We start from the raw sequence: 26650 nt of genomic DNA on the forward strand, positions 1-26650 counted from the left end.
ATCAGCTCACCTCTGATAACTGCTATCAGCCTCAATGTACCCTATAACTTTGCTGCAAATGTTATAACACAACTTAGAGGGTAAACATGGACTTTTAAAGCAGCTGTACCTCCTGATTATGGAAGAAGCCTCTCTCTTTCTTACTGTCCCTCAGTAACTCATCTCTTCAGTTTTTTAATAGACAAATGTCTCACAGATCTTGAAAAAGAGCTGTGTCACCCTTCAACATTTCCTCTGGGACAGTCACTTTGTCTCAATCGACCCACAAAGTTTGTTATATTCCAATCTCATCTTGTTGAAATTGTCATTTCTTCCCCCCATCAAAATGTGTAATTAACCTCCAAGAAAATTTATCGAGGGTTCTAGGGGATTCCCTGACATATATGAAGGACACAGTTGGCCAATAGCATCCTGCCCAGACCCCATGTCCAAGCAGTGCTCTTCTCTGTGGATGTGCTTGGGGGCTGTTCCAGGGCTCAGAGCAGTGGGTGTGAGATGAGCATCCCAGCCTCCTCCAGTCTATCACTGATCTCCACAATGGTCCTAGTATGACCTACTGCTGCTGGGGAATACCTACAAGTCTGTTGTCCTCTTGTGGTTGTCCTTCCATTCTTTCCTCCAGGGATTCGAGAAGCTCTATGGACAGGTTTCCTTCCAGATCATCTTCCGGATGCGGTGAGGGCACAGAGAAGCTCTGCAGAAGGTGATGGAATAAATATAGCATAATCTTAATGATTACCAGAGTGAAACATGGAAAGCAAAGTTTCAGGTACTGAAAGTGATTCATGCAGAAATCCTTATCCTTTCACTAAATTAATTTTTTTCACTGCAGTAAAATAGAGGAAGAATCCACAATATTGCAAAGGGTTTGTCTAATCAAGTTCTTCAGAATGTAATCCCTTTGCATCTATTTAATCAGCACAAGTAGGAATGTAATTAAAAGTCACTGAACAGGCATTTACATACATTGCTGAGAGACATATTTGTCCCTTTTGAGTCTCCCTCCCTCCTTCTCTCCTCAGACTCCAATGATTCGGGAGTGTTCCCCAGGGGCTGGTGCTCAGAGTCAGAACCATCAACAGATGGACCCTGTGGAGAACAAAGTGACTGCTTTTCTACGTCAAGACCTAATCCACAACACACTGCTTTACTCACATTGCCATTCATTAGAGGCCCAGGACAAACCTGGAGAATCAAGCTGCCAAGGTCTCTCTTGCACCTTATTTGGGAAATGCCAATGATGTTGTGCTGTGGCATCCAACAAAGATCCCCAGTGGGTCAGGGGGCTGCTCAGGGGCTTTGAGGTGAATGTTTTGTCTCTTCTCACCTTAAACCCCAAACCAGGTCCTTAGAAAGAAGCGTTCAGCTCCTTCCCACCCTGTCCTGGACAAACAGCCCAAGCCATCTAATTATACCCCATACCCCCATTCATAGTGGCAGAGATAGTGACAACATTTATGAAAAACCCTGATCATTAAAATGAACAAAACTTCCTTATTGTCATAGCTTTGGTGTCTTTGCTTCCCAAATCTGGCTCCAGGCTTGCTGGTATTTGTCCATTTTTGGTTTCTTGGTACCTCTGATGCAAATAAACCTATTGGTGAGCACTTCATTCCCCCTCAAGGCCCTAAAATGTTGTCATCCTGGTTGCTGTGATCTGAAAAAGCAAGATCACAGTAAGATCCTGGAGAAGAGTGAAGATGAGCCTGCCTTACCCTAAGTGCCTGAGCAACAGGTCATCATTGAACCAACCACAGAGAAAGACAAATTCACCATGAGCTGGCTCCAAAAACTCCCACATCTCTTATGCTCCAGTTACAAACAACATTTCCACCCATGACTAACAAGGGTTTATGGTGAGTCACTGCTTGACTGTCATAAGAGAAGATTAGAAAAGCCTCACCACAGCTGCCAGTGATGTTTTCCAGACTATCTTTTATAAGACTGTCTACTATGGGCAAATTAAGACCCAGGACTTGTCCTGCAGCTATGAGAGGTAGCCTGGATACAGCTCTCTATATTTATTCCTGGATGTGTACTGCAACATACAGGAACTTGGGTCCAGGATGGAGATGAGCCATAACATCACTAGTAAATTCCTAATTTCCATAACAGCAAATTATCTGTTACTTGCAATTGCCAAGGCTGTAGGCAATTAGATTATCTCTAGAAATTAGCATGGTTACTTGAGCAAATGAGAGCTATGGAGTCATGGCAGGGACAAGAAGGAGCTGTATTTGAGTAGAGGGGAAAGGAGGATGAGGGATGAGCAGAATGCATCACTGGAGCATGGACTGGAAGCTCTGGCATGCATCAGAGGTGTGGGCTCTTGATGTTATTCCTGCAGAAAACTGAATGGACAAGAGCACAGATCTATGACTATACCTCATGAACTCTGTTGCTTGTTCCCACCTTAGGGAGTCCTTCAGACACCAGCACCCTAAATGGAGTGTCCACTGCCAGACTCTGTGCTTCTTCTGTCACCCCAGTGCTGGTCAGGACATCATGGGAATTATCAACTGTCAATGAACCCTGTAACATCAAAAAAAAAACCAACATGGTTTTGTGTGACCATGACAAACATGATCTTCTAGGAACCACAAATGAAAAAATACAGATTCTGATGACTTGTTTCTGCCCATCACCCTGGCACTCCAGCAGTCTCTGTCCCACATGCTGGTCTTCCTCTACCAAGATGGAGAGAGTAATAAGCAGTCCCTGCTCACCATTTCATAGAATCACAGAATCATAGCATCAGTCCCAGCACAGAGTACTGAGGGACAACACCTGTCATTGATCTTCATCTGGACGTTGAGCCACTGACCTCTACTCTCTTTCCAGTTTAGACAGAAGAATCCTATGGGGGACTGTGTCAAATGCTTTACTGAAGTCCAGATAGATGATATCAGTGGCTCTTCCCTTGTCCATTGCTGCAGCTACGCCATCGTAGGCCACTAGGTTGGTCAGGAAGGCCCTATTCTTGGTGAAGCCATACTAGTTGTCCTGTATCACCCCTCTGTCTTATGTATGCCTTAGCATAGCTTCCAGGAGGATCTACTCCATGATCTTCCCCAGCACAGGGATGGCGCTGACAGGTTGCGGTTTCCTGAGTTGTCCATTCTACCTTTCTTAAAAATGGGTGCACAGTGACTTTTTTTCCAGTCACCATGGACTTCACCATGATTTTTCAAATATCATCAAGAGTGGCTTGGTGACTACATCAGCCAATTCCCTCAAGACTCTAGGATGCATCTCAGTGGGATCCCAAGTCTTCCTACCCAGGCTATTCCGTGTCCTTTACTTTTGAAGCCAACCTTGTGATCATTTCTCATGTTTTCAGCTGCTTTGCTCTCCAAATCCCAATTCCAATCCAACAAACCTTCCTGGTGTGAGCCTTTAGCCTCTTTCAGAATAACATGCCTGCAAGTCACTATAAACTGGATGACTGAGGTGACCTTGAAGCCTTCATTGTCTCATTTCCTTCTAGGTCTGTCCATGCCCTGAAGATGACAAATACTTACATCATGTTTGGGTGTGTATGGAAATGCCTGCTTTCTCCTGGAGGTCTTAGAGCTGCCCAAGTGCTGCATCAGCCAATCCAGCCCCTCCTGTAGGATCGCGTTGGAGAGGTGCTTCAACAATGCCAGCTGCAACCAACAGAGGCCATAGTTTATTGTCACTCTCCCATCACCAAGAAATAACAGTGCTATAGCCAACCTGGAATGATGACTGATGTGTTTCCAAGAGGGTAACAGAGCATTTGGCCCTGAGTGCCAGCAGTTGATCTAAATGTAAGTGCTTATGGCTTGGGCATCTAGGAATTGATTGATGGAAGTTATGCAATGGCTCTCTCCATTCTAAATAAATCCCCCTACACTTGATTAGATAAGTCAGATCCTCATCTCCCTTACTTACTTCTCCAGGGCTTACAATAAGGAGCTGAGGGCGATGAGCTCATCTATAAAGGTGTAGTTAATGAGACACTAAAAGCTGGGGCTCATCACAATTACTGAGCTTGTTGACTGCCATGAGACTGGAATGACACCATGGCTGTATTACACACTAAAAAGTGTGTACACTGTGATTTGGGTTATCAGCAAAGGAGAAACCCCAACTTCATGCTAAAGATAGACAATATGACCAACATGTACAACAGAGCCCTGTGGCTCTCTTCTTCTTGGCTCTGCAGATGCAGAACTGAAGTGCACTTCATACAAGCTAAGCCAAGAGGTAGCACCAAGCTCTAAGTGGGTATTTTCTAAGATCTCAATTTCACATGGGCCTCAAAGCCCCCGTTTATCCCAGGAGCGAAGCTGTCCAAGAAGAAGTTACATACACATGGAAAGTTGTAAAGTGAAATCTAATAACCCTGACTTCTTGTGAGTGCCAGTGATGGACTGGGAGGTGCACACGTCATCTCCAGAAGGCCACAGGGGATAGGTAGAAAAGTTATTAGAGTCATCTTATCAGAACGAAAGTCAGAGCATTACCTACCTTGATACCATTTTCTTCAAAAAGTCTCTCCAGATCCTGAAAGAAGAAAAAAGTGTAAGAATACAACCAAAGCTCTGACTCAAAGAGCAGCAGAAACGTCCCCCTCTGAGCAGGAGCCTGACTTCAGTGCTCTGGGAAGCATTGGGTGTAAGAAAATGGCATTTCTCAAAAGACTGAACACAGTGATATCTTTCCACTCCAACCTAGGGAGCTAGTCTTGCAGGTGGTGATGGCTAAGCCTGGTGCATTCATAAGGTCTCCTCTGATATCCTGAACACAGGCAGAGGGAAGGTGTTTCCAACATTAATATCTTCTGTAGTTTTTATTTTCCTTACCTTCATTTCCACTCCTTTTCCTGGTGGACCAGGCTCTCCCTTCAAATGAACAAGAACAATTCATTACTTATGACTGGCATCAAGAATGAACAGAGGTCACAGAAATCTGGCCCTTGCTTTGCTGCTATCCTGCTCCATTACCCCAAACAAATCCCTTTTGTTGATTCACAGGAGGATTTAAAACCCACCCTGATAAATTGGCTCCTTCCTCTCCCACCAGACACAGCTAGTGGTTGTGTTTTATAGTGCAGGGATGGACCAGGGCATTGCCAAAAAAAAATTCTTGGAATGGAGCTCTGCACCATCTCCTTGGCTGGGGGAATGTGTTTTGTACTGAATTAGCAATGTTTCCCACCAGAGTTATGCAATTCTTTATTGAAAGGAGGGACAGATACCTGAAAACTGGTCCTCAGCCATTCATAATATGTAAACAGTGAAATCTGGATGGTCCTTCACTGCCACGAATGCTGCCACTGCAATAGCAATTGTGTGGAGATGGCAGCAAGGCAGAGGATGGGCAAGTTGCTCCCAAGGTTGGTGGTCCCCTTTAGAGGTGGCTGCGGTCCTGCTGGTCCTTCACACTACCACATTTGATCTGGGTCAAATGTCTCTGATAGGTTTAAGTGTGGACTTCCATATGCAAGTCCCAAGGACAGGTTGTCTATGGGGCTGTCTGTGTCTCCTTGCCATCATCCATCGTGATGTGGATCTTCAGGTGAGTGATCCTGGGCTGCTGACATGGATGAAATGCCAGATAAGCTGTAGCAGCTTTGGATCTCCTCTGGTAGGGGAAGGAGCTCTGATGAGAAAGGGAGCTGAGCTGCCTCTCTGATGGGCTTCATTTCACTGAAATCTGGTTTCTGCATTGACAGATTCCGGTGGAATGAAGGGCATCAGGAAGGCCCTAGAAGTATATCTCATCCGGCTTCTGAACATCTTCCTGCCTAAATATTGTATATTTACCAAATGGAGTTGTAGAACTACAGCATCACTGTGACCACAAGTTTACAAGCCCAACTCATGACTTTGAAAAACCCAACATTCTGGGGAATAAGAGATCTGAGATAGGTGTTCTTCCCTTCTGGCCAACGCAACCCAACAGCACCAATGCAAAGATCCTTCCATACATCTGAGAACATACCTTTGGGCCCGGAGGACCTCTTTCACCCTTCAAACCATCCTTCCCTCGATCTCCCTGTAAGCCAGCAGGAACATATTAGTTCTTTATCCCCTCTAAAATTCACAGTGATCATTGCACATTACGGTGTTTCCCATGTACTGGCCTCAGACTAACAGCATCCAAGTCTTCGTCCACATGGACCAACCAGCCTTTTCTTCCAACTATCTCATTGACTCACATAAGGAAAAAATCAGGAGTATCTCTGTTCTTTACTCGAAATACACTATTTAGGTCCTTGAGAGGAGTTCCCATGCCTGAGACCTTTTCTATTGATTCTTTTCCCTGATAACGACTTTGGTTAATAATGCCATTACTGCCCTTCACTGATGCTTCCATCTGTGCTGGATCCATTCTATTGGATAGAATAGGACCCACTCAAGCACTAGATAAAATCTCCTCTTACCCACTCAGAAGCAGAGCTATTGCTATAGCAAGGGAGCTTCTGTAATAGCAATATACTTGTTGTGCTAGAAAAAATGCCGGAGCCATTCTGGCATCCAAATCGTCTTATTCCCTTTAAGCCAAACAGGCTGACAGCGAACTTCGGAACCTGAATGTATTCTCCTAATTACTGAGTTAACTCGTTTGCCCTGCAAAAACACAAGGGTCTTGGAAGGAGAATTGATGTTCACCTTTTATTGGAATCCTCAAAAGCGATACATTAATTTTGAAGTAGCTTTGCTGTTGAAGGTGGGAACAGCAAGAATTTGCTTGAGAGTTTCAGGATGTGTTTGCAGACTTTGTCTTATAAAAGTAATGAAGCTACGCAACATCTGAGAAATGCAAAATAGTTACACATTCAGCTTCAAGACAAATATTTTTAAGCAAAATACCTTTTCCCCTTTCAGGACGATGGTATTCTCCAGAGAAGACATCTGCAATAGATGGAAGAAACCTGGTGAAGGAAGATGTTTCATCTCCACATGCTTCTTATCCCAGATAAACCATAGGCACAAAGCCAGCAGCTCAACCAGCGATGTGAACATGCTGTGTTTGGACTCAAAACAAAAGGGAGCCAGTGTATCCTCCTCCTGCTCATGTATCAGAGATTCAGGGTGGTTGTGATGTTGGTATCTGTGTCTATGTTTCCAAAGTTCAAGTTCACAGCCAGGTTTTATTCTCTTCTGTGTCGTGAGCTTCTTGCATGACCAATGATAAATGATGTGGAGTGACATTCATTTGACCACATGCAGAGGAACTAGCTGTACTGCTTTATCTCTTCTGATAAGGCTAAGAGGTAAATTGCTCTACAGCATATACTGTATGTTCTGGCAGTGTGTTGTGTTCCCTGTGGTACCCAGGATTCATGATAAATCTCAAAAATGAATCAAAGCATCCTTAAAGTTGGAAAGACCAATAAGATCATCTAGTCTAATCATCAACATATCCCTTTCCTGATGCATAAATGCAAAATGCATAAGTCAGCAGAAGAAGGCAATACTCACAATACTTCCAGGAGTCCCAGGCAGCCCAGGCATACCCTGCGAAGATACAATACCCCCATAAAAAGAGTGAGTGGTACAATTCAGCATTTTAGCCACCAAACAGACATTCTATCATGCAAGTTTATAAATGAGAATGTGCAAACCTACAGATTCACCCTTGTCTCCCTTCTCTCCAGTAATTCCCTAGGAAGGGAAGAGAGAGGCAGGATGAGAACAAGCTGTGGTAGGGGAGGGGAGTCTCAGCATCTTCTAGCTAGCACAGCCTTCAATAGACTAACAAGCCCTTCCTTGAGCAGATAAGCTAATAAAATCTGGAATTCACCCTCACTCCTGCAGAGGAACTCTAATATTTAATAAGGGGTGTGACCATAGCCTCTTCCTCAGCAGGTAGGCTCATTAGGGACTTTCTCTCTCCCATTCAGTTGCTCATTTTAACAGAGTTTAGAAACATCACATCCTTAAGATCTCTGTCCCTTTGTTAACCAGTGTTTTCCTAAGCTGTTAGAGGGAGATCAGACAGAACATAGGTGCAACTGCCCTTTTAGGATTTGCCTTACATCCTTTCCAGGTTCTCCTGGGTCGCCTTTTATCCCCTGCTCTCCAGGTCGTCCTGGGAGTCCAAGTGGACCCTAATGAGAAAAGGTTCAGAGAAACAATCAGAAAGAGAACACATCCAGCAGTTCCAAAAGGGGAAGCAAACAAGAAAAATGCTCACCGAGGCAGAAAATTATGATAACAATAATTATTACCCTCATTCCTCTCTCTCCTGGTTCTCCTGGGGCACCAGCTTCTCCCTAAAAAAGAGAAGTAGAAGCTTTAAAAAGCCTTCTTTTTTCGAGCCTGAACCTTCACTGGTGGTACTAATTTTACTGCACTTTCACATAGAGAAAATATTTTAGAGGGTGAGAACCAAGCCCGGCTACTATTCCAATGGCTCCAAAGCAGCTAGGGTCCCCTCTTTGGAATTAATGCTTTTAAAGTTGGTACCAAGACAGCCCTATGGGGATCTGAATTATAATTAACCAGGGTTGATGTTTTGGATCTACCCTAGTGTTGGAGTAAATGGAGTTGAAGGTATATGGTAACATCAGACTACTCATATCTATGGAGGAAATGGGGAAATTTCCACCAGACCCCACTGTGAGTTGTTGTAATCTGCTTTCTGCTGCTGAGCATAAAGAACTATCTCCCAAATAAAACATGACTTGATTCTTTTTGGCCTTTCTTTTTCATCCTTTAGCTTTAGAAGATGAAAAATCAAACCTGAAACAAAATAAAGTCATAGGAAATATAATGAGTATTCTTCTCATAGTCTCATGTAATTCAAGGGCAAGGCAACAGAAAATAAAATAAGTAGAAGTTGGCTTCAAAGTAAATCAAAGGGACAGGTTTTGCAGATGCTGCTCAACTAATTCATGCTTAATTAACTGGAGAAGAGATTCTGGGCTACAAGGAACTTCACCCTAAGTACTACCATTCTCCTACACTGCTGTACCCACTGCAGTCATGAGTGAGGCTGTTGTCTTTGGCACCTACACAACCCCAGAAGAGTTGGAAATCCCCCTGATTACCTTCATCCCAGAGATGCCTTTCTTCCCTGGTTCTCCCTAAAACACAATGCAAAAATGCTAGGTTACATTTAGCCTTGTAACCATTTTATTTTCACTATAATTTCCTCAAGCCTTCTCTTGGTGGTCCTATTCCACTTGATGCTCAGGCATCAACTCAGCCCTTTGGACTAAAGGAAAGTCTTCAGTGACTAATGGTAGGAGAGGTTTACCTGAACCCACCATGAAGCTCTTGGGGAATGCCACCTTGATTGACTGAAAGAGGGATCTATTGTACCATAAAAACAAAATAGTCAGGGCTGTTGTGACACCATGGTCGTTCTTGTACTTAACACAGATTCAACGACAAAAAAAGCTCACCATGTTGAACAGCAAATCAACTATGGTGCCGTGTGCTCCTTTCACTTGGACCAAAGGTAATGAGAATTCACCCCAAAACAGAGCCTGAAAAATACCCTGAAAAGGATCCATCTTCTCATTTGCTGTGAAAAGACAGCAAATAAGAAGGTGTATCCCTCGATGAACAACCCACTATGCCTAATTTGAGGCAGCCTGCCTAGACTCATGTTGCTGGTCACTATTGGGCTGAGACTTGTCTCTTCCCCTCCCCAGCCAGACTTATGTAAGATGTATGTTTCTGACTGGTCCCATGTTGTCTCTTGCTCCTAATTCTGCAAGGGCATAACCTAGGGTTGTTGATTTGGCCCAGTCTGTATCAGCATAACCATCCACCTGTAGCTTCTACTTACATCTTTACCTCTTAGGCCGGTCTCCCCTGGTTTCCCAGGTAATCCTGGTTCCCCTTTCTCTCCCTTTGGACCTATTTCTCCCTAAAGAAAGCAAGGCAGTTGTTACGTTCCTGTTGTGTATTTCATAGTGCTATCATTTTAGACATCATGGGACAGGCTCACGGCACAATGGCCATGCAATTGCTTCCACACTGCTGGCTGAAGTTTGGGCTCAGAGTATCTACCCTGCACTGGGAAAGGCTGTGTTCTGCTTTTTTGCTTAGCAGGCCTCGGATGGAAACATCCATCTTAAAATTGGCCCATTCAGATCCCACAAGCAGCCATTGCTCATAAATCCTACAAGACAGTGTTTGTAGAATTTATGCCCTTTGCCATGTCATCTTGTCATTATTTACCTGTGTAAGGCTCTGTGCGTCACATGGAGACTCCAGCAAAGCAGGATCTGTTCAAACTTTTCAGCTTTTGAATGCCCCTCACATCTTGACTCTACTCCCACAGCAAAGATAAAACTTCACTGACTCAAGTTATGTTGAGTGACACAGATATCAGTCATGAAACAGTGCTGCAATCACTGCATCATATACTCACCTTGTAACCTGGTCTGCCAGACAAGCCTACGTTTCCCTGCATAAATAGACACTATTAGTCACATGGTCAGAGTAACCAAGTAGGAAAATTTCAGATAAGGGTCCTTTGCCATATCTAAAGGGTCAGCATCAGACTTAATGCTGCAAAGCCGCTCCTTGATTGCAGGTACTAGCAGATGGAAAAGATTAGTATGATGCAGAGAAGGAGAAACCATATGGTGTCCCAGGAGAGGAAAGGCTACTGCAAGCACACACTGTCTAGATGCATCTGTCTTCACCACTTCTAAAACCATTGACTTTGATAGAGGGTGGGGATCTCAAAGATTCTGAATTTTACAAGTCATTGCTGGAGTAAATCAAAATGGACTATTAATATTCTCATAGGAGGAAACACTAACTCAACCCTCACTAGATATTAGTGAACACAAGTGGGAACCACCAGATTCTTGCACCTTTGACACATAAGTCAGGAAGATAAAGGTCAAGTTTCCTTTCATAGAATCACAGTATAATTAAGGTTGGAAAAGATCACTAGGAACCTCTAGTCCAACAGTCACCAAGCCCATCACCATCATGCTCACTAAACCATGTCAGAACACAAAGCCATTGGAAATTGGGCTTCTTTGGTTTTGTTCCCCACAGAGTTCCCAGATGATCTTCGACTTTCCATGCTTTCTTCTAGAGTCAGGAGTGTTCTGCACTGCCTTCCACAGTTGGGTGCAGACTGCTCCGTAACACATGATCAGCATGGGAGCACCAAAGATAGAGTGACAGTTCAGCTTCAGTGTGGTATTAATTTGATGATGACTGGCCTTCTGAGTGACAGCCATTGAGCTCATATGCATGGAGGTGATTGAGAAATTGTTTCTGATTTGTCTCCTTAGCTGCTCCCTATTCACACTCAGTGTGTTGCCCCACTTACCCTGTCCCCTGTGTCTCCCTTCAGCCCTGGTTGACCAGGAATGCCAAAACCTGGACTTCCCTGAAAAATCAATGACAGTGACATAGTGTAAATCCTCTGCCAATCTCACCTTCCAGTTCTCTGTATAGCTATCACATCCTTCTCCCCTCCCAAACACACTGCTTGCCACCTCTAGGAGATGCTATTGTGGAGAGACAACTTTCACTGAAACATGGCTTGGGAAACCCAGTGTCTCAATGTCCCCATCTGAAATTTGCACACCTTGGCTACTATTCTTCAATTGCCTTTCATTTGTTGTGGAGACACTGTCCCACTCCACTCTTCATTCATGGTAGCATGCCCTGTGCCATATTAATTGTTAGCTATCTCTAACCCATTATCACTTTGCAGTCCCAAAAGGGCCAGCCTGTTCCTCCTCCTTGCTACAACTGTTGGGAATTATTTGCTAATGTTGTGCTTGGTTCTAAACAAGATGCAAAGGGAGATGATGCAGTGTCTTGCAAGAGCAGCTTCCAAACTCAAGACATGAGTCATAGAATCATTAAAGTTGGAAATGACCACATCTAGTTCAACCATCAATCTAAAAACCAAACCACGTCCCTAAGTGCCACACCTACCCCTCTCTTAAAAATGTTCAGAGAACAAGAGCAAGTATGTTACCTTCTCTCCTTTGTCTCCTTGTATTCCTTTGTCTCCTTGTGGTCCTGGGGCCCCTGTTGGTCCAATATCTCCCTATGTATGAAAACAACCCAAAAGCTAGTAACATCATGCAGGAAGACCAAGCCATTTTCAAGTGGTTTGCTAAAGCTACATTCTGCACTTTCAATCCACTCTGAAAATCCATTCTGTTGGCAAATCTATCCAATCCATCCATCCATACCATTCATCCTTCCATCCATCCATCCACCCCATTCCTCTTTGGGTTGAAGTTTTCCCTTTAGTACTTGGGGCTTCTACACAACTACGAAGTGCTATGTGGATTTAAAGTAGTATCAAGCAAGACAAAATTCAGGCCCAAGGTCATTACCTAGCATCATTGAGACTAAAAGAAGAGAAATATTTTGATAACCACTATTAAGCAGTCTGGAGAATAAAATCAATGAATGGAGGTGACTCCAACATTCAAGTTCAGACAGAAGGGCAGAACTCGTTATCTCTAAAGGGCAAGGGAAGTATGAAGATAATTTCATAAATGCCAGGAGTCAAAAAGCCAAGAGGAGTTTCTCCTGCAGTAAATACTCCTTGCAAAGATAAGAGAGATCTTTTATTTCTCTGTAAATTGACATTATAAAATATAATGAATTATAAAGAATAAAAAAAAATACGTGTTTTAAATACTCCAGGCCCTGTACAACCACAAAAACTTTGCAGAAGTGAACAATTTGTGCTGCACTATAGAGCAGATGCACAATATGGCCAACAGTCAGGGAGCAGCTCTATCTCAGGAATCACTTTCATTTGGGAAATTCAGATTCCTCCAGTCATGGAGAGGCCAATCACTGGCTCAGAGCCTCAGGTACTTGGGAACTCTCTGCCATTGGACATGCTTTCTAAATGGTTGAAGGAATCTGACCTGGTATTGAAGTTGGCCATGTTTTAAGGAGGAGGTAAGACTAGAGACCCCTAGAAGTTCCCTCCTGCCTCATCTATTCTATGGTTTAATGTCAATGCCTTCCTTGTCTGGATAGTAACTTCTGTGTGTAGGCTGGATCTGTGCTTCTGTGAACTCTATGTCCTAAAACTAGCACATGGAAATACCAAATTTCCCCCATGGACTAGAGACAGAAGGAGAATGACAGGCACAAAATGTTAATAAAAGCAAAAGAATTATCAGCAGGGCAAGATTACCACTATTTTTCCCACCTCTCCTCTCCCATCTATCACAAGGGATATATGATTCACACAGTGAAACACAGTCCAGCCCTCCCTTTTTCAGGCAAAGTTTTATCTAAATTTCAAGCAGCACTAATTAGTGGACTTACCCTGACACCTTTCTTGCCTGGTGGCCCCAAAACCTGAGGATAAAATAAATCACAGAAGTACCCTCTTATTTAGGCAATAGTCTCCCTTTCGAAGAAGAGGCTCTTATGGCCTCTTCCTAAACAAGATAATGTCAGCCTTGCTATGGGATAAGAAATGCATCACCTACGGTGGATCATAAAATGCCCAACAGGGATACAAGCTAAATCCCAAACTCAGTGAAGGTTGTGACAGAATCCCACCATCTTCAGTAGGTTTTGGATCTGGGGATGAGACTGAAGGATCATTCTTATAAAAAGGGTAGTTGGCAAATAGCTGCTTTAACCTGTGCTAATATACACCAAGGACTGACCTTTGGACAGCAATGAATCTTCATGTCTGTACTATGACCCTGATTTAGGGACTATAAACCTGCCTTTCTACCTTTTGTCTCTAAATCAATTCTGCCAATGCTACTCTGAAATAAACCAGCAGTGCATGCCCCTGATCATAAAATATCATGCAGGATGCACCAGTCTGTCTTGGTGATAGGTCTCGGCAGAAGACATGGTTGAAGGGTCAGGGGTGAGGTCTTATAGTTTTCTCTGAAGTTTAGTGGGACACATCTGCCTCGGTCCTTGGTCTACTGGCACAACTGTTGGTGGTGTTCAATGGCTATAGCACAAGAAAGGCTGTAATCCACTCATAGTTACACCCAGAGCTGGAGCGCCTGGAAATCCTATGTTCCCTTGCAAAGCAAGATGACATAAAGTGAACAATCTGGGGCAGTGCTCATTGTTCTCCTCCATACACTCCTGAAATCAGCTCAAAACTCAGTTTTGCAAAACCAAAAGAGCAAAAGAGCAGAAGAGCAAAACAGAGTGGAGATTCTGAGCTTCCAGGGATGCTCACTTGACTCCCTGTTGGCTTCTTCTCTGTGTAGCCCCACCATAAACACACCTGACCATGTCTACAAGCTGCAGAAATTCAAGACACCTTCAGCTGAGCTAGTCAAACCTATTCTCTTGCTATTTGACTTACTTGGACTCCCTTCTGCCCTGGAGGTCCTGGAAGTCCCTATAAGACATCAAAAGAGAATTTCCACCAGACTGAAAGCAGGTTCAGTATTTTCAATATGTGGGGTATAGTGTAAGTTATAAGTCCTTGGGTATGGGTAACATCACCAGTGACCACCCTAATAAGGTTTGCTTTTCCTCAGGAGGAGTCCATGGAGCATCTGGCCACAGGCTCACGTTTGTGTGGACCAGGACTGTGCAATTCAAAGACATCATTGCTATCATGAAGAGCAATGCATGAACAGCAAGCTGGCTGTTACCACTTGCAATGACCTTACATTTTATGTAACAATCCTCCTCCATTTTATGATATATACAAACACAAACAAACAAACAAACAAACAAACAAAACCCAAAAAAACAAACCAACAAAAAACGAAAACACAGCAAAACAAAGAAAAATATTTTGTTGAATGAAACATTTTCCTTGGAGATTATTTTTTCCTTCTCTTTTCACATCTCCTGAAAGTATGGCAAGAATTTATTTTGGGTTCAAGGTGAATATTTTTGACCTTATTTAACCTAAAGTGGATATTCTTGACCTCATCTGACCTGAAATAAGTTAATCAGCTCAGATTTAATTGGTCATCATCTCAATGCCTGAGCTACTTGTAGAAGGGGACATGCAGAAAGCCATACAACCTGATCGTAAGAGTTTGCACCTCCAAGAGCTATAAGAACCTGGAAGAGTAATGAGGTGGCTTATGTACCACCTGAACCCATGCCTGGCACCCCTTGTGCTAGGGAAATTCAGGTCTCCTGAGCAAGGCCCGTGGAAATTTGGTGCGCTGGGTTGCAGTCTTGTTCTGGTATCAAACATCTATCCAAGGACATCTTTCTGCCCCCTTGAGTTCATTCCTGATCAGTCCTTGCTATGCTTCATCTACCTATGGTTCACAGCAGCATTGCCAGATATGGACTGGAGATACAGTAGTCCAGACCTTTGCCTCTGACAGCACCAGGACCCCCAGATCCTTCCTTCCCACAGCCCTCAAGCCTTTGAGCAAGCTGAAAGAATTGGCCAAGCTAAGGTTTCCTCTTTCCTCAACAGCTGGAAAAGATGGGCACTTCTTACCAAGACAGTGCATCTCACTGCCATTCCAATGTTTCCAACATCCCACAGCAATGACTTTTATGGGTCAGTGACTTCCATGGGTCAATGACTGCACAGAATTATTTCCATTGCTTTTCAGTAAGAGACCCACGTTTCTACAGCATATGATGATCATTAGAGCTGGTTTCTTTCCTTGGCACTTTTAGTGCCAGGCACAGTGACTCAGGTTCAGTGTTTTGGTACCTACCTTTGGTCCAGGTACTCCTGGAGGGCCCATCACCCCCTTAAAAAAAAAAAAAAGAAATGAAAGAAAAAATGAAAGCTCAGACTTTAAAACTCACTTTCTGTATTCCTTTCCACAGGATGTACCCATCAGGGGCAACCTACAGAAGAGGTACTGGAGAAGACTCTGGAGACACTGAATGCTCCAAGGGGATTTTAGCAGAAATCTCAGAGCAAAATGGCAAACCTACCTGCTGTCCTTCTTCCCCCTTTGGGCCAGCAGTGCCAGGAATGCCAATTCCTGCCATCCCCTGCAAGGTAAGCACAGCATTGTGCACACAAGTACCAAATGCTAAACTGCAAAGTATGATACATCCTATTCTCCCTGCAGTCTGCTTCAGAGCTCTGTTCTTAACCATCCTGCTGAGGAGGAGGTGAGAAATTTGCTCTCTAACCATTTAGCTAAGATATATGTCTAGCCAGTAACCTCAGACAAGGCACACACAATGATTTGGAGAAGAGAATTAAAAGCAAAGATATTTTCAGGGACTACTTGAAGCAGTCCCATCCAGGGGATAGGAAGCATGCAGGGCTGGGAGGCAGCAGGAACTGCAGAGATCTTCCACTGGTGGAAAAAAGAGCACAGAGAGAAAACAAGAGCTTGGATGGAGAGGAAGTAACTACTCCACCATGCACAGACTTGAGCACATATGAGCTGGGAGTAGAGGGGAATGGGGGAAAATCCCTATGTATCTCCACTTTATTTTCACATTGATATTTATCTCAGCTACTCTTAAATCCCTCTTGGGATGATGGATCTCACAAGCATCTGATAAGAGTAATGACCTTCTCTCCCTTTTCTCCCTTTGGTCCAGGCAGTCCAGGGACACCATCCAGCCCTACAGGGCCTGGCAAGCCAGGTTTCCCCTGGAAAGGAAAATACATTATCACACCTTTCTTCTCTCATACTGTTTGTTACCAATCATACTGAAGAGAAGTCTGCAGAAACACAAGCAGAGAAATATATTTCCTGATGTGCCTGTCTTACCAGTTGCTTTGTAATTGAGGATTTACAGAGATGATTATGTGTACCCAAGATGTCCCCCATCTCCCCCCTCCCAAGAATGAGTTATGAATGATTGGTCACTCAGGAAGGGAAAAATAGAAGTGTTTGTTTGCTGTATGGGAAGATAGAGGCTGGGTACTCATCTCTCAAGTTTGAATTATTTGTACACACTTTCCAAACTGGACATGGTTTCTTTATCCTTAGTAGCTCCCCATGGACTATTTCTTTTCTTGTGTCTCTCTTCTGACGCTGAAAATATCCATGTGGGGTTTCTTGTGTGAAGAGTCACCTCCTTTTTGTTTGTCCCAGATCTGCCACCCGCACAGTCTGTTTACCATCCTACACTTTTGAGCCACCTTATTGCCCCCTCTGGACTTGCCCCAGCTCTTTTCTGTCCTCCTGAAAGGGGGAGAGAGTTGGGATGAGGGAAGGTGCCAGGCTGCACTCAGCTGCTCCATGGGTAGTACAGGCACTCAAGGTGGAATCACTGCCACTTTGGAGTAGCCTTGATCATGTAGCATTTTCTATTGTCCATCAGCATGATTGATCATGTCAAAGGGTTTGTGGTCATTGTGAGCACGGTAATGGGTGTAGTTCTCACAGGTTTGCTCTGAGCCATGAGAACATGTCCTTGCTTTTAGTATAATGAGTGTCTGTTTTGTGATCCTAACATTTTCCTTTTGGTTATTCATAAGTGGGGGATCATCAGGATGAAGACTACAAGGCAAGAAATGCTTAATTGGTCGTGCTTCATGTGCCAGTCCTCATCAGCAGATCAAAGCATCTCACAGTGGTGGCTGACATGAGCTGGCAGTAGATGCTGTCCCTCCCCACCCACCCTATGTGACAGCTGGTGTTCCCTGGCCAGTGCCCCCTCCCATTATGGCCAATGGCTCTTCCATAGTGACTGACCATTGATGGACAACTCACCGGCTCTCCCATGCCTCCTCTGTCCCCTTTGATGCCATTCCTTCCACGAGGGCCCTGCATGAAGCACAGAACAATCTTACATTTTGTCCCACTGATCCTTTCAGGTCTGGTTGGACGTCTGGAAAGTATTGAAATCAGAACCTATTGAGTAAGTTATAAATAATAAAAAAAGAAGATTGCCATCATACAGTAACATGAAAGTCAATCTCAGGTACTTACCCTGAGACCTGAATCTCCTGGCTCACCCTGAAACACAAAAAAGACAAGGAGTATTCCTGCAGGATAATAATCTCTCTGCATTTAAATCCTGGCCAAAATCTCCTGCAGGATTACAGCCCCAGAGACCAAAACTTCCCACTCTCAAAGGAAATTGAGCTTCATTAGAGGTATCTGCTATCTTGCGTGGGCCAGACTCAGCCTGAAAAATTTATCAGCCACTACACTTGGGATAGATAAGAGGGAAGTTCAGGTCTCTATAACTCTTCTGGGACTTTTTGACACATTTTATTTATGTAGTTTTGGCTGTGTACAGCACAAGTAATCCTGGGTATTTCACTCCAGCTACTGAACAACCTTCATGGGGACCTAGAGTCGTAAACGGATATTGGGAAAATGTCTTCTCTGAAAGAGTGGTCAGGCACTGGAACAGGCTGCTCAGGGTTGTGGTGGAGTCACTGTCCCTGGAGATGTTCAAGAAACATGGAGATGTGGCATTGAGGAACATGGTTTAGTGGGCAACATTGGTAGTGGCAGCGCATGGATTGTTGGACTAGATGATCTTAGAGGTCTTTTCCAACCTTAATGATTCTATGTCTTAGTGGCCACTGAATCTGCTTTCATGTCAGACAAAGCTGACTATATTACAAGCTCCATTACTGATCTCCACTGTGTTGAACAGCAGGGTCCTGGTGGCAAGGAAAGCCACGCAGAGTTCATCCCTCTGTGTCTCAGTGAGATCATCCCATGATGGAGAGAAGAAATGTGTGGTCTTAGGGCTCTCGAATAAGCAGAGTATCTAGAGGTTCTGGATTAAGGCAGATTCTCCCTTTCTGGGATGAACATCACAGAGCTATGGTGCAGATAGCCTTGCTCACCTTGATGGAGATGCCTGGTGGCCCTTGTGGTCCTGGTAAGCCGGGTAAACCCTGTGGTCCTGCTACCCCAGGAGCCCCTGGCTGTCCTTTCTGTCCCTGTGATAATGAAAACCAGGGGAAATCGAGATGTGATCTTTCCCAGATTCTTTGCTGCTCTGTCAGTGTCACAGACTGAAGGGAACAATACTCACAGGTGGACCAGGGTGCCCATTTCGGCCAGGAATCACCTCCACTCCTCCTAGGACATAACCAGGTTCTCCCTGTGAGCAAGGAAATAAAGATGCACATTCAGCTGTGTTGAGAGATCCAGGCAAAAGAGGGCATGGCACAGCCATACAGACAGCTCAAGTGGGTGCAAGGAAAGAGTAGAAACAAGTATTTGGGGACAAGGGAAGGACAGGACAGCTGCTTCTAGGAACTGCTTACAGCTGGTCTTGAAACCTTACCTTTCTGTGTCTTAAACATGTACAAACAGGCTTATTCATAATGAAAACTCTCAAAAATGCAGAATGACTCAACCAACAGCTACCTGCTACTGCAGATATCCCACTGAAACATGCCAAGAACCTGTGATAAGAACTGAGCAGTTTTCTCCATGAAGACATTAAATATCTCCTAGCCAAACTGAAGGACAACTCCCACAGATGATGACTAGAGATGTTACACATAACTCAAAAGTTCATATGCACCAAAGATCCCTGTGCAACTGCTCAGAAACAAGAGATCACAGCAATATACGAGCTTTTTTTGCAAATAAACCCAGGAATGAAACTCACCCTGTCACCTTTTGGCCCCACTGGTCCTGGATAGCCTGGAGATCCCTGGAATTAAAAATAAATCACGAAACATTAAACCACAAAGCACCCACAAAATCATCATTGTGAAATGATCAAGCTTTAGGTTCCCTCTGTATGATGATATTCACTACATTCAAAATACTTACAACATCACCTTGGATGCCAGGGAGACCCTGCAAAACAGGAAAGAGGGAATTGAGAGTCATGCTCACTTCTCCTCATTAAATGCCATTCTTATGGGGTTTGCTAAAGCAAGCGCATACCATGAGTCCAGGGGGACCAGGAGGACCTGTTCGTCCAGGTCTGCCTGGCAGTCCAGGAATGCCATCCTTCCCAGGTAGACCCTAAATTAAAAATAATAGCCTGCAAGTTATGGCTGCAGACCTGCCAACCTGAATGTCTTAATGCATCACTGGCTTCCTGCACTGCTTGAGGGAATCCTCAGCTGCCAGTAAATACAAACATGTAGAAGTTCCTTTTTGCCTGATTTTCAAAGCCAGCATAGAGCAACATTTATTAAAACACCAGCATAAAAAGATCTGAAGATCTCCTTGTTGTTACTAGTCATTTAATTGTAATTAATTAACCAAGCAAATGAAAAAGGACTCACCCTCTCTCCTTTCTCTCCCTTCATAGTAAACCCATATGGGTCATAACCTCCACGACCTGGTGAGACCCTGGAGTTCTTGAAAGGAAAAGGAAAATGGAAGAAATGATCTATAGATTCAGCAAAGGATGGCAAATAAAACCAAACCAATGTGACCATGAAACACAAGTGAGGGATAAGCTCTACCACTATGGACTGGTTCCTATCCTCACTAAGGGATATAGTTTAGTGATGGGACTCAGTGGGTCAGGTTGGTGGTTGAACATAGTGGTCTTGAAGGTCTTCTCCAATCTAGATGACTTGAAGATTCTATGTATTATTTACATTCCTGTGAATCGGTGAAGGAATTCTCACCTTTAGACACCAGGGACCACAAGCCTCCACTCCTTTCTGGATGTCTGGTTCAGCTGGTGATGGATCGGGGAGGTGTACCTTGTTGTCTGTATCATCAAATGGCAATTGCTTGTCAGCTTCAGGTCTGGCAACCTACAGCGTGGAGTTTGGGTTAGACTGGTGATCCACCAGGTTTTGGGCCAGACATCACAATCAGCCCTCAACATGTCTCAAGAGATTACTGTGCTTTCATGTTGCCAGCCTATTCCCTGAAATAGCTGTAGCACTGTTAGAGAAAACCCATCATATACATCCTTACCAAAGATCCATAAATCAGAATTAGAAGAGGGCAAAATATTTATAATACATTCAAATACTTTGGCCCTGCAGGGGCTGTATGTGACAAAACATTTGAAGCTCTGTTCTGTCTTCCCCAGTTCTACTGCCTTGTTTTCAAAGTTTTTGTTCTTCACACTGATGGGTTGATGGCTGATGGTTGGACTAGATGATCTCAGTGGTCATTTCCAACCTTAATGATCCTATCATTCTATGGCCAGGACTGGACAGTGGGTGAATTCAGGATTGGACTCAGTATTCTGAATCTGTTACTTCCTTTCTTTGAAAGTTTGGTTTGGAAAGAAGATTGTCCTTGTGCATGACCTATGCCAGATAATTTCTTTTATTCAAAGTTCAGTAAAGCAGCTCACCTCCCCAGATGGCGGCGGGGCCCCTGAGGGCTGAAGGTCAGAGCAAATGACTTCTATTAGCTCTCGGAGGATCTGGGGGAACTCATCAAATGTGCTCACATAGAAAACATTCTGGAGGTTCTGCTGCAGTAAAATGTCGTTGAGCTCAGCAGGGTCAGCTCCCGAGACGCCCACAGCAATGACGCGGATTCCTGAAACACATCACTCTTTCAACAGAAGCAAAAATGTCTAACATCAGAGTTTCCAAACCCCTCACCACAGCCTTGCTCTTAACAACCTCTGATGGGAGTAGGTACTCTACTAGCTGCTACAGAATTCACTGACAGCAGTGTGTGTGAGTTACAGCAACACAAAGGTTCTCAAGTCAGGAACAGGAAGAAGAAAGGATGAAGAAGTGATGAAAGCCAACAATGCACTTGAAGTGGACAGGTTGCCCAAGGAGGTTGTGGATGCCCCATCCCTGCAGGCATTCAAGGCCAAGCTGGATGTGGCTCTGGGCAGCCTGGTCTGGTGGCTGGTGACATAGCAGGGGGTTGAAACTGGATGATCACTGTGGTCCTTTTCAACCCAGGCCATTTTATGATCCTATGATTCTATGGATTCACATAAACCCTCTGGAAAGTCAGCACCTAGCTGTACATGGAGGACAACCAAGGCCTTCGGGAAACACAGTAGGGCAATTCTTACCCAAAGCATGGGCTGCTCTGGCAGGTGGCAACACATCATCCTGGGATCGCCCATCAGTCACAAGCATCAGCACATGAGGGAACTCTGGTCTCATCCCTCTGGAGGGTTGGAATAACTCCTTTAGCATAAAGGCTATACCACGACCTGGGCAAACGTGGAGAGAAACAAATTAAATCTACAGAAGTGTTAAGTGTACAGGAAGGTTCCCATTCCATGCACAGAGGGATGAGGGCATTTAGTGTGGCCTCACAAATAGCCAGTAGACCTTAAAGAGGGGCAATGCATTTTGAGGGAGGAAGACAGCAGTAAATCAGACTGGCTGGAATGGTTCAGGTTGAAATCTGCAGATAGTTTTGGAAAAGGAAATATATATTTGGGAGACATGAAGCATTTTCCATAAATTTTAGGAAAAAAAACCACAGAATTCTCATTTCCAAATTTCCTTAGAAAGACCAGGAAAGTTTCCTAAAGGTCTCTCCCTCCAGCTGAAATGGGTAAGAAGCCCCAAAATAACATGGACTCCTAAGGGAGGTAAAATGCCTCTGTTGACACAAATCCCACACACACAAAAATAATAGTACTAGAGGCAAGGTAACTGAAGAGTTTGCAGTCTGACCAGTTTCACAGCCACTTTCCCTATCCATTTGGATTTCCCATCCAAATTATTGCATTCTGACCACCTCTATATGTTCCTGACCAATACCATTGAGCCAGGATGAGGTTTACAAGTCTTCATTTAACGTATGTGGATTCTTCAAGGCTTCCTTTTATGTTTACTGATTAGAAGACATTTAGGTGGGCCATTTAAAGAAGTTAAAACTAATCACCTTCAATTTAATATTACTGCTTTTGTACTTTCAAGGAAGTAGGTATACCCCACCATCCTGCTGGGAACGTGTAGGTAGAAAGAGTTGCCTGAGGTTTTGACAGTATAAGACAAGTTTCTGAATTTCTGAGAAATGAAGCTGATGAAGAGCTGTGTTATTTGTACAACAGGGGGAAACACAGAACATTTATGCGATGGCAAGTCATGAAAGTAAGACTAGGTTCATTGTTTTGTTGTTAGGGTAGCAAAGCAATAACCATTGGAACTTGCTGATTAAAATGTGCATGGAGAGGGTAATAAGGATGCTTCAGCATAAACCATCCTTATCTAATGTTTATGGGCTAGGTCTCCAAGCCAGGTATAAAAATCTCCCTCAAGGTTATAAAACAATGAAGAGAAACCCAGAGGTAAAACTAGGACACAAATAAAGGACACCAGACTAGTTGGATAGACCATCCCTGGGAATAAAAACACATATAATTCTCTGCTCTCAAATTTTACAGAACTTTAGACCATGACTTTCTAACCAGGTAAACTGGTTCAAAACATTCATACACCTTCTCAGGCCTCGACCCTCTGTCTTGGCCCAAAATTGCTTCCCAACATGTATAGACTCACACATACACACCTGTTTTTGTGTTGCCTCCTAGGTAGTGTAGCTCCTTGACAGCTTTCAGAGCACCTTTGCGGTCCTGGTGCTGGTTGAAGTGGAAAGCTGCTCTGGGCTCCTCGCTATACTGTGCAACAGCAACCTGATAAAAAAAAAACACAAATGGATGAGAGATGTGGAGGGCTCAGGGGCACAACAAAGGTGTCATCACTTGTAGACATCCAATGTCAGGCTGAACCAGGTTTTGAGCAAACTGATTTAGCTGTAGCTGTCCCTGTTCAATGTTGGAGAGTTGGGCTAGATGGCCATTAATTAAAGTCCCTTCCAACTCAAATGATTCTATGACTCACTGATCACTCAGTAAATCTTGAGTGGATAACACAACCACTGGCACTGCAATATAAGTGGTATTCCTTAGTCTGTATTTCTTACAGGTTAAAAAAAAAAAAAAAGGCACAAAAACACCTATTTCACAGACAACACATATGTTACAATTCAGATGCTGAAGCGTGGGCAAGGTACTATTTTGTACTCTAGGGCACCAGAAATTTTGGCACAGCCTGGTAGATACAGCATAGACCTGATGGGAAATGCAATTCTGGCAGCTCGTGAATGGGTGGGAGCAACATCTCCCCTGACACTGTGCATCCCTCCTCAATCAAATCTTCATCCTCCATCGACAGCAAAGAGAGCTCAGCTACTCAGTTCATGTGATACCAGCCTAAATTGAGGTGGCTTCATCTCCCCAGAATTATTTGTTAAATTAGGGTAAACTCATCACTTGCCTAAACCTTCAAGGCTGCCTACAAGGAAAGAATGCAAGAAGCTTCCCATTTCCCTTTCAACGGAAAGCTGCATTCAATAGACTAGTTCACATAGAATGTTAATTAATCACAAATAACCCCAAATAAAATATTTACGGAGTCCTGTAGCTTTGCTTTGCTTGGTCATGGTTTTAATACTGTGGAAGTTTCATACCACAGATTGAGAATCGGGATTTCTTCTCATTAGTGGATTGGATGTGGGATGAAATAGGATCCCAGGAAGGCACCCAAAGGCTGATACATCACTGGGCTCTATAAACTGGATAGTATTTCAATAGGTTTGGAATTTGCATTCCTAATGACTTGTTCTTAGCAAAATAACCAAGCAATGGGAATGTCTCCATACAAATAGGGATTCAGGCTGAGATTTAGAAGATTTCTATTCTGGTCTTTGTTAGATGTGTGTTTTTAGTCAAAACCTCTCTGAATCTCAGCATGAGTGAGCAGACTGCTGGCACTGCAGAGGTGAGCAATGGGTAAAGACTTGGACAGAAATCACCTTCAGGAAACAGAATAACAAATGCTTGCCTGTGTCCCTTCAGGCCCAATCTTAGGGAAATAGGAAATGATCCGGAAGAGGAAATCCTTCACTTTGTTGAAATTACTCCAGCCAATACTTGAGGACTCATCCACCAGGAACCCAATGTCTGCTTTGAACTTGCCACAGACTGCAGAGAGAAGAGAGAATCTCTGTAAGTTGTGGGGCTTTAGAGTGTATGGAACGATGAAACAAATGCCAGCTCAAGTATATTCTGTGATGCCAAGTATTGGTGAGCAAGCACCTTCACCCCACAGGATGGTGCCGAGAGCTTAATTGCATTATATATGGTTTGTGCCTCCAATTTCCCCAACACTGGCTACTCTCACTATATACTGAATGAAGACTAGGATTTTGGCTCCTGAGATCAGAGGAAAAAAGTAATTCCTGGTGGTTTGACCCAGTTCTACCTCATCCTGAAATCAAACATAGATAACACGCTCACTTGGCCCAGGGAGAGATGTCAGCGGTGCAGAAGCTGTGGTAGATGACAGGAGGGTGTTTGGGGTTGGTTGTAATGTAGTGGTGGCTAATGGAAGAGGAGTGGTCTTCACATTGCTTGGAGATGGGGATCTCATGGTAGCCTGTTTTGCAGAAGTCATGGGAGAGACCAGTGGAGGTGAATCGCCGTGAGGTCCAGCTGTCAGCCGACATAGAACCAAAGAATCATTAAGGTTGGAAAGGACACTCAGATCATCTAGTCCATCAATCAACCCATCACATCTTAGTTATGATGGTATCACCTTGAAAAGCAACAGAATATTAGGAAAACAAAACAAAACAAAACAAAACAAAACAAAAAATAACAGGAAATTAACTTCAACAGCAGTTACCTAGGAAAAACTACAGAATGACCTTCCTGACTTCATACCTGTTTGCCCAATGAGTGTTGTCTCTGGTCCCTTTCTATCTCCAAAGACCGGTCTTATGGAAAACAAATACGTCTCCTCAGAGCTCAGTCCTGTCACTCGATACGATCTCAAAGCTGCTGGTAGCACTTCCAGGGAAAGATCAGAAGCTGAAAAAAAGAGAGAAACATCCATTATAGTTTGCAAAGGCTGGTGTGTATAAAAGCAGGACTCTTTGTTAATGAATGGAAAGCTTGCTGAGAAGTAAGCTTAACTTGAGAAATGCTTTTGTGTACCACAGATAGTTCTAGTTTAAAATGGTGGGGAAAAATCTGTGTAAAAGTCATAACAATGTTTTGACATTTTTAAAGTGTCTCATTTTTGAAAATGCTGAATGATGAGTTTTGACAGCGATCAAAATGAAATTTGTAACTTTTCATTCTGAAATAACATTTTTCCTTAAAAGAATAATGGTTAGCTTCTAGGGAAATAAATTAAGTAGTTGTAAATAACCTCTTTCATTTACATTACATTACATTTACACTGTGGCTGTGCCACTACCTAGCACTAAAACCCTTTGTTTCATGTTTGGTTTTTCACATAATGAGAAAGTGTAAGGTTACCACACTCTGCCACAAGCAGAAGTTGGTAGTAGACTGAGGTAGGAAATACCTCTGATCACATCCAGGGTAGAATACACGGCATGAGGCTGGTAAGCTTATGGAGGAAGAGGTCTACAAGCACTAGAGAAGGACCATGGTTTTTCTGGAGACAGTTTTCAAAGAATGAATGCAAAACATTGATTGAATAGAAGCAAACTTTGTGGCTTTTGTAGTACTCAAGAGATGAGAGAAACAAGAGAGAGAAAGGCAGCATGGTAAGGAGTTGATGGTGATCTTTTCCAAAATTAATGAGTCTGTGATTCTATAATATCTAGCTGAATCTCTCCAACGTCCCTCCTATCAGAGAGGGCAGGAAGATTGGATATGGATGGAGCCCTATCAAGGTGAATGGGGTTTGTTTTATGTAGCACCAGAGATGGAGATTTACAACAGTGATGACCTCCAGCTGAGTGGAAGGGGATCCAAACTCTTACAGAACAGGATGGTTAGAGCAGGCAGGTAAGGAGGAGGGCATTAAATGAGCCCAACTGGAGGGAAAGGCAAATGAGTAATGAATGAGCATTCATTTA

At 43.6% G+C, this 26650-nt stretch overlaps 1 protein-coding gene across 1 annotated transcript in view; it reads right to left on the reverse strand.

Moving 5' to 3' along the window:
• Nucleotides 1-553: 553 nt before the first annotated feature.
• Nucleotides 554-26650, reverse strand: part of LOC122180811 (collagen alpha-1(VII) chain-like) — a 45379-nt gene continuing 19282 nt past the window's right edge. Inside the window, exons 19-55 of the mRNA XM_042872726.1 lie at nucleotides 25482-25628; nucleotides 25056-25250; nucleotides 24601-24740; nucleotides 23267-23390; nucleotides 21813-21956; nucleotides 21126-21316; nucleotides 20440-20571; nucleotides 20089-20163; nucleotides 19742-19822; nucleotides 19625-19651; nucleotides 19458-19502; nucleotides 18873-18941; nucleotides 18682-18777; nucleotides 17807-17833; nucleotides 17588-17641; nucleotides 16438-16518; nucleotides 15843-15902; nucleotides 15617-15652; nucleotides 14281-14316; nucleotides 13263-13295; nucleotides 11941-12012; nucleotides 11281-11340; nucleotides 10360-10395; nucleotides 9772-9852; nucleotides 9026-9061; nucleotides 8204-8248; nucleotides 8012-8083; nucleotides 7602-7637; nucleotides 7455-7490; nucleotides 6843-6884; nucleotides 5971-6024; nucleotides 4830-4868; nucleotides 4495-4530; nucleotides 3522-3647; nucleotides 2413-2532; nucleotides 967-1089; nucleotides 554-694 (exon numbers count right to left, since the gene is read on the reverse strand). Of these exons, the coding sequence (XP_042728660.1) occupies nucleotides 554-694; nucleotides 967-1089; nucleotides 2413-2532; nucleotides 3522-3647; nucleotides 4495-4530; nucleotides 4830-4868; nucleotides 5971-6024; nucleotides 6843-6884; nucleotides 7455-7490; nucleotides 7602-7637; nucleotides 8012-8083; nucleotides 8204-8248; nucleotides 9026-9061; nucleotides 9772-9852; nucleotides 10360-10395; nucleotides 11281-11340; nucleotides 11941-12012; nucleotides 13263-13295; nucleotides 14281-14316; nucleotides 15617-15652; nucleotides 15843-15902; nucleotides 16438-16518; nucleotides 17588-17641; nucleotides 17807-17833; nucleotides 18682-18777; nucleotides 18873-18941; nucleotides 19458-19502; nucleotides 19625-19651; nucleotides 19742-19822; nucleotides 20089-20163; nucleotides 20440-20571; nucleotides 21126-21316; nucleotides 21813-21956; nucleotides 23267-23390; nucleotides 24601-24740; nucleotides 25056-25250; nucleotides 25482-25628 (2948 nt within the window). The remainder of the gene's footprint in view (nucleotides 695-966; nucleotides 1090-2412; nucleotides 2533-3521; nucleotides 3648-4494; nucleotides 4531-4829; nucleotides 4869-5970; nucleotides 6025-6842; nucleotides 6885-7454; nucleotides 7491-7601; nucleotides 7638-8011; nucleotides 8084-8203; nucleotides 8249-9025; nucleotides 9062-9771; nucleotides 9853-10359; nucleotides 10396-11280; nucleotides 11341-11940; nucleotides 12013-13262; nucleotides 13296-14280; nucleotides 14317-15616; nucleotides 15653-15842; nucleotides 15903-16437; nucleotides 16519-17587; nucleotides 17642-17806; nucleotides 17834-18681; nucleotides 18778-18872; nucleotides 18942-19457; nucleotides 19503-19624; nucleotides 19652-19741; nucleotides 19823-20088; nucleotides 20164-20439; nucleotides 20572-21125; nucleotides 21317-21812; nucleotides 21957-23266; nucleotides 23391-24600; nucleotides 24741-25055; nucleotides 25251-25481; nucleotides 25629-26650) is intronic.

Source organism: Lagopus leucura, unplaced genomic scaffold, assembly GCF_019238085.1.
Source record: "Lagopus leucura isolate 7727_CA_CO unplaced genomic scaffold, USGS_WTPT01 Super-Scaffold_100008, whole genome shotgun sequence".
In the NCBI taxonomy this organism is placed as follows: domain Eukaryota; kingdom Metazoa; phylum Chordata; class Aves; order Galliformes; family Phasianidae; genus Lagopus; species Lagopus leucura.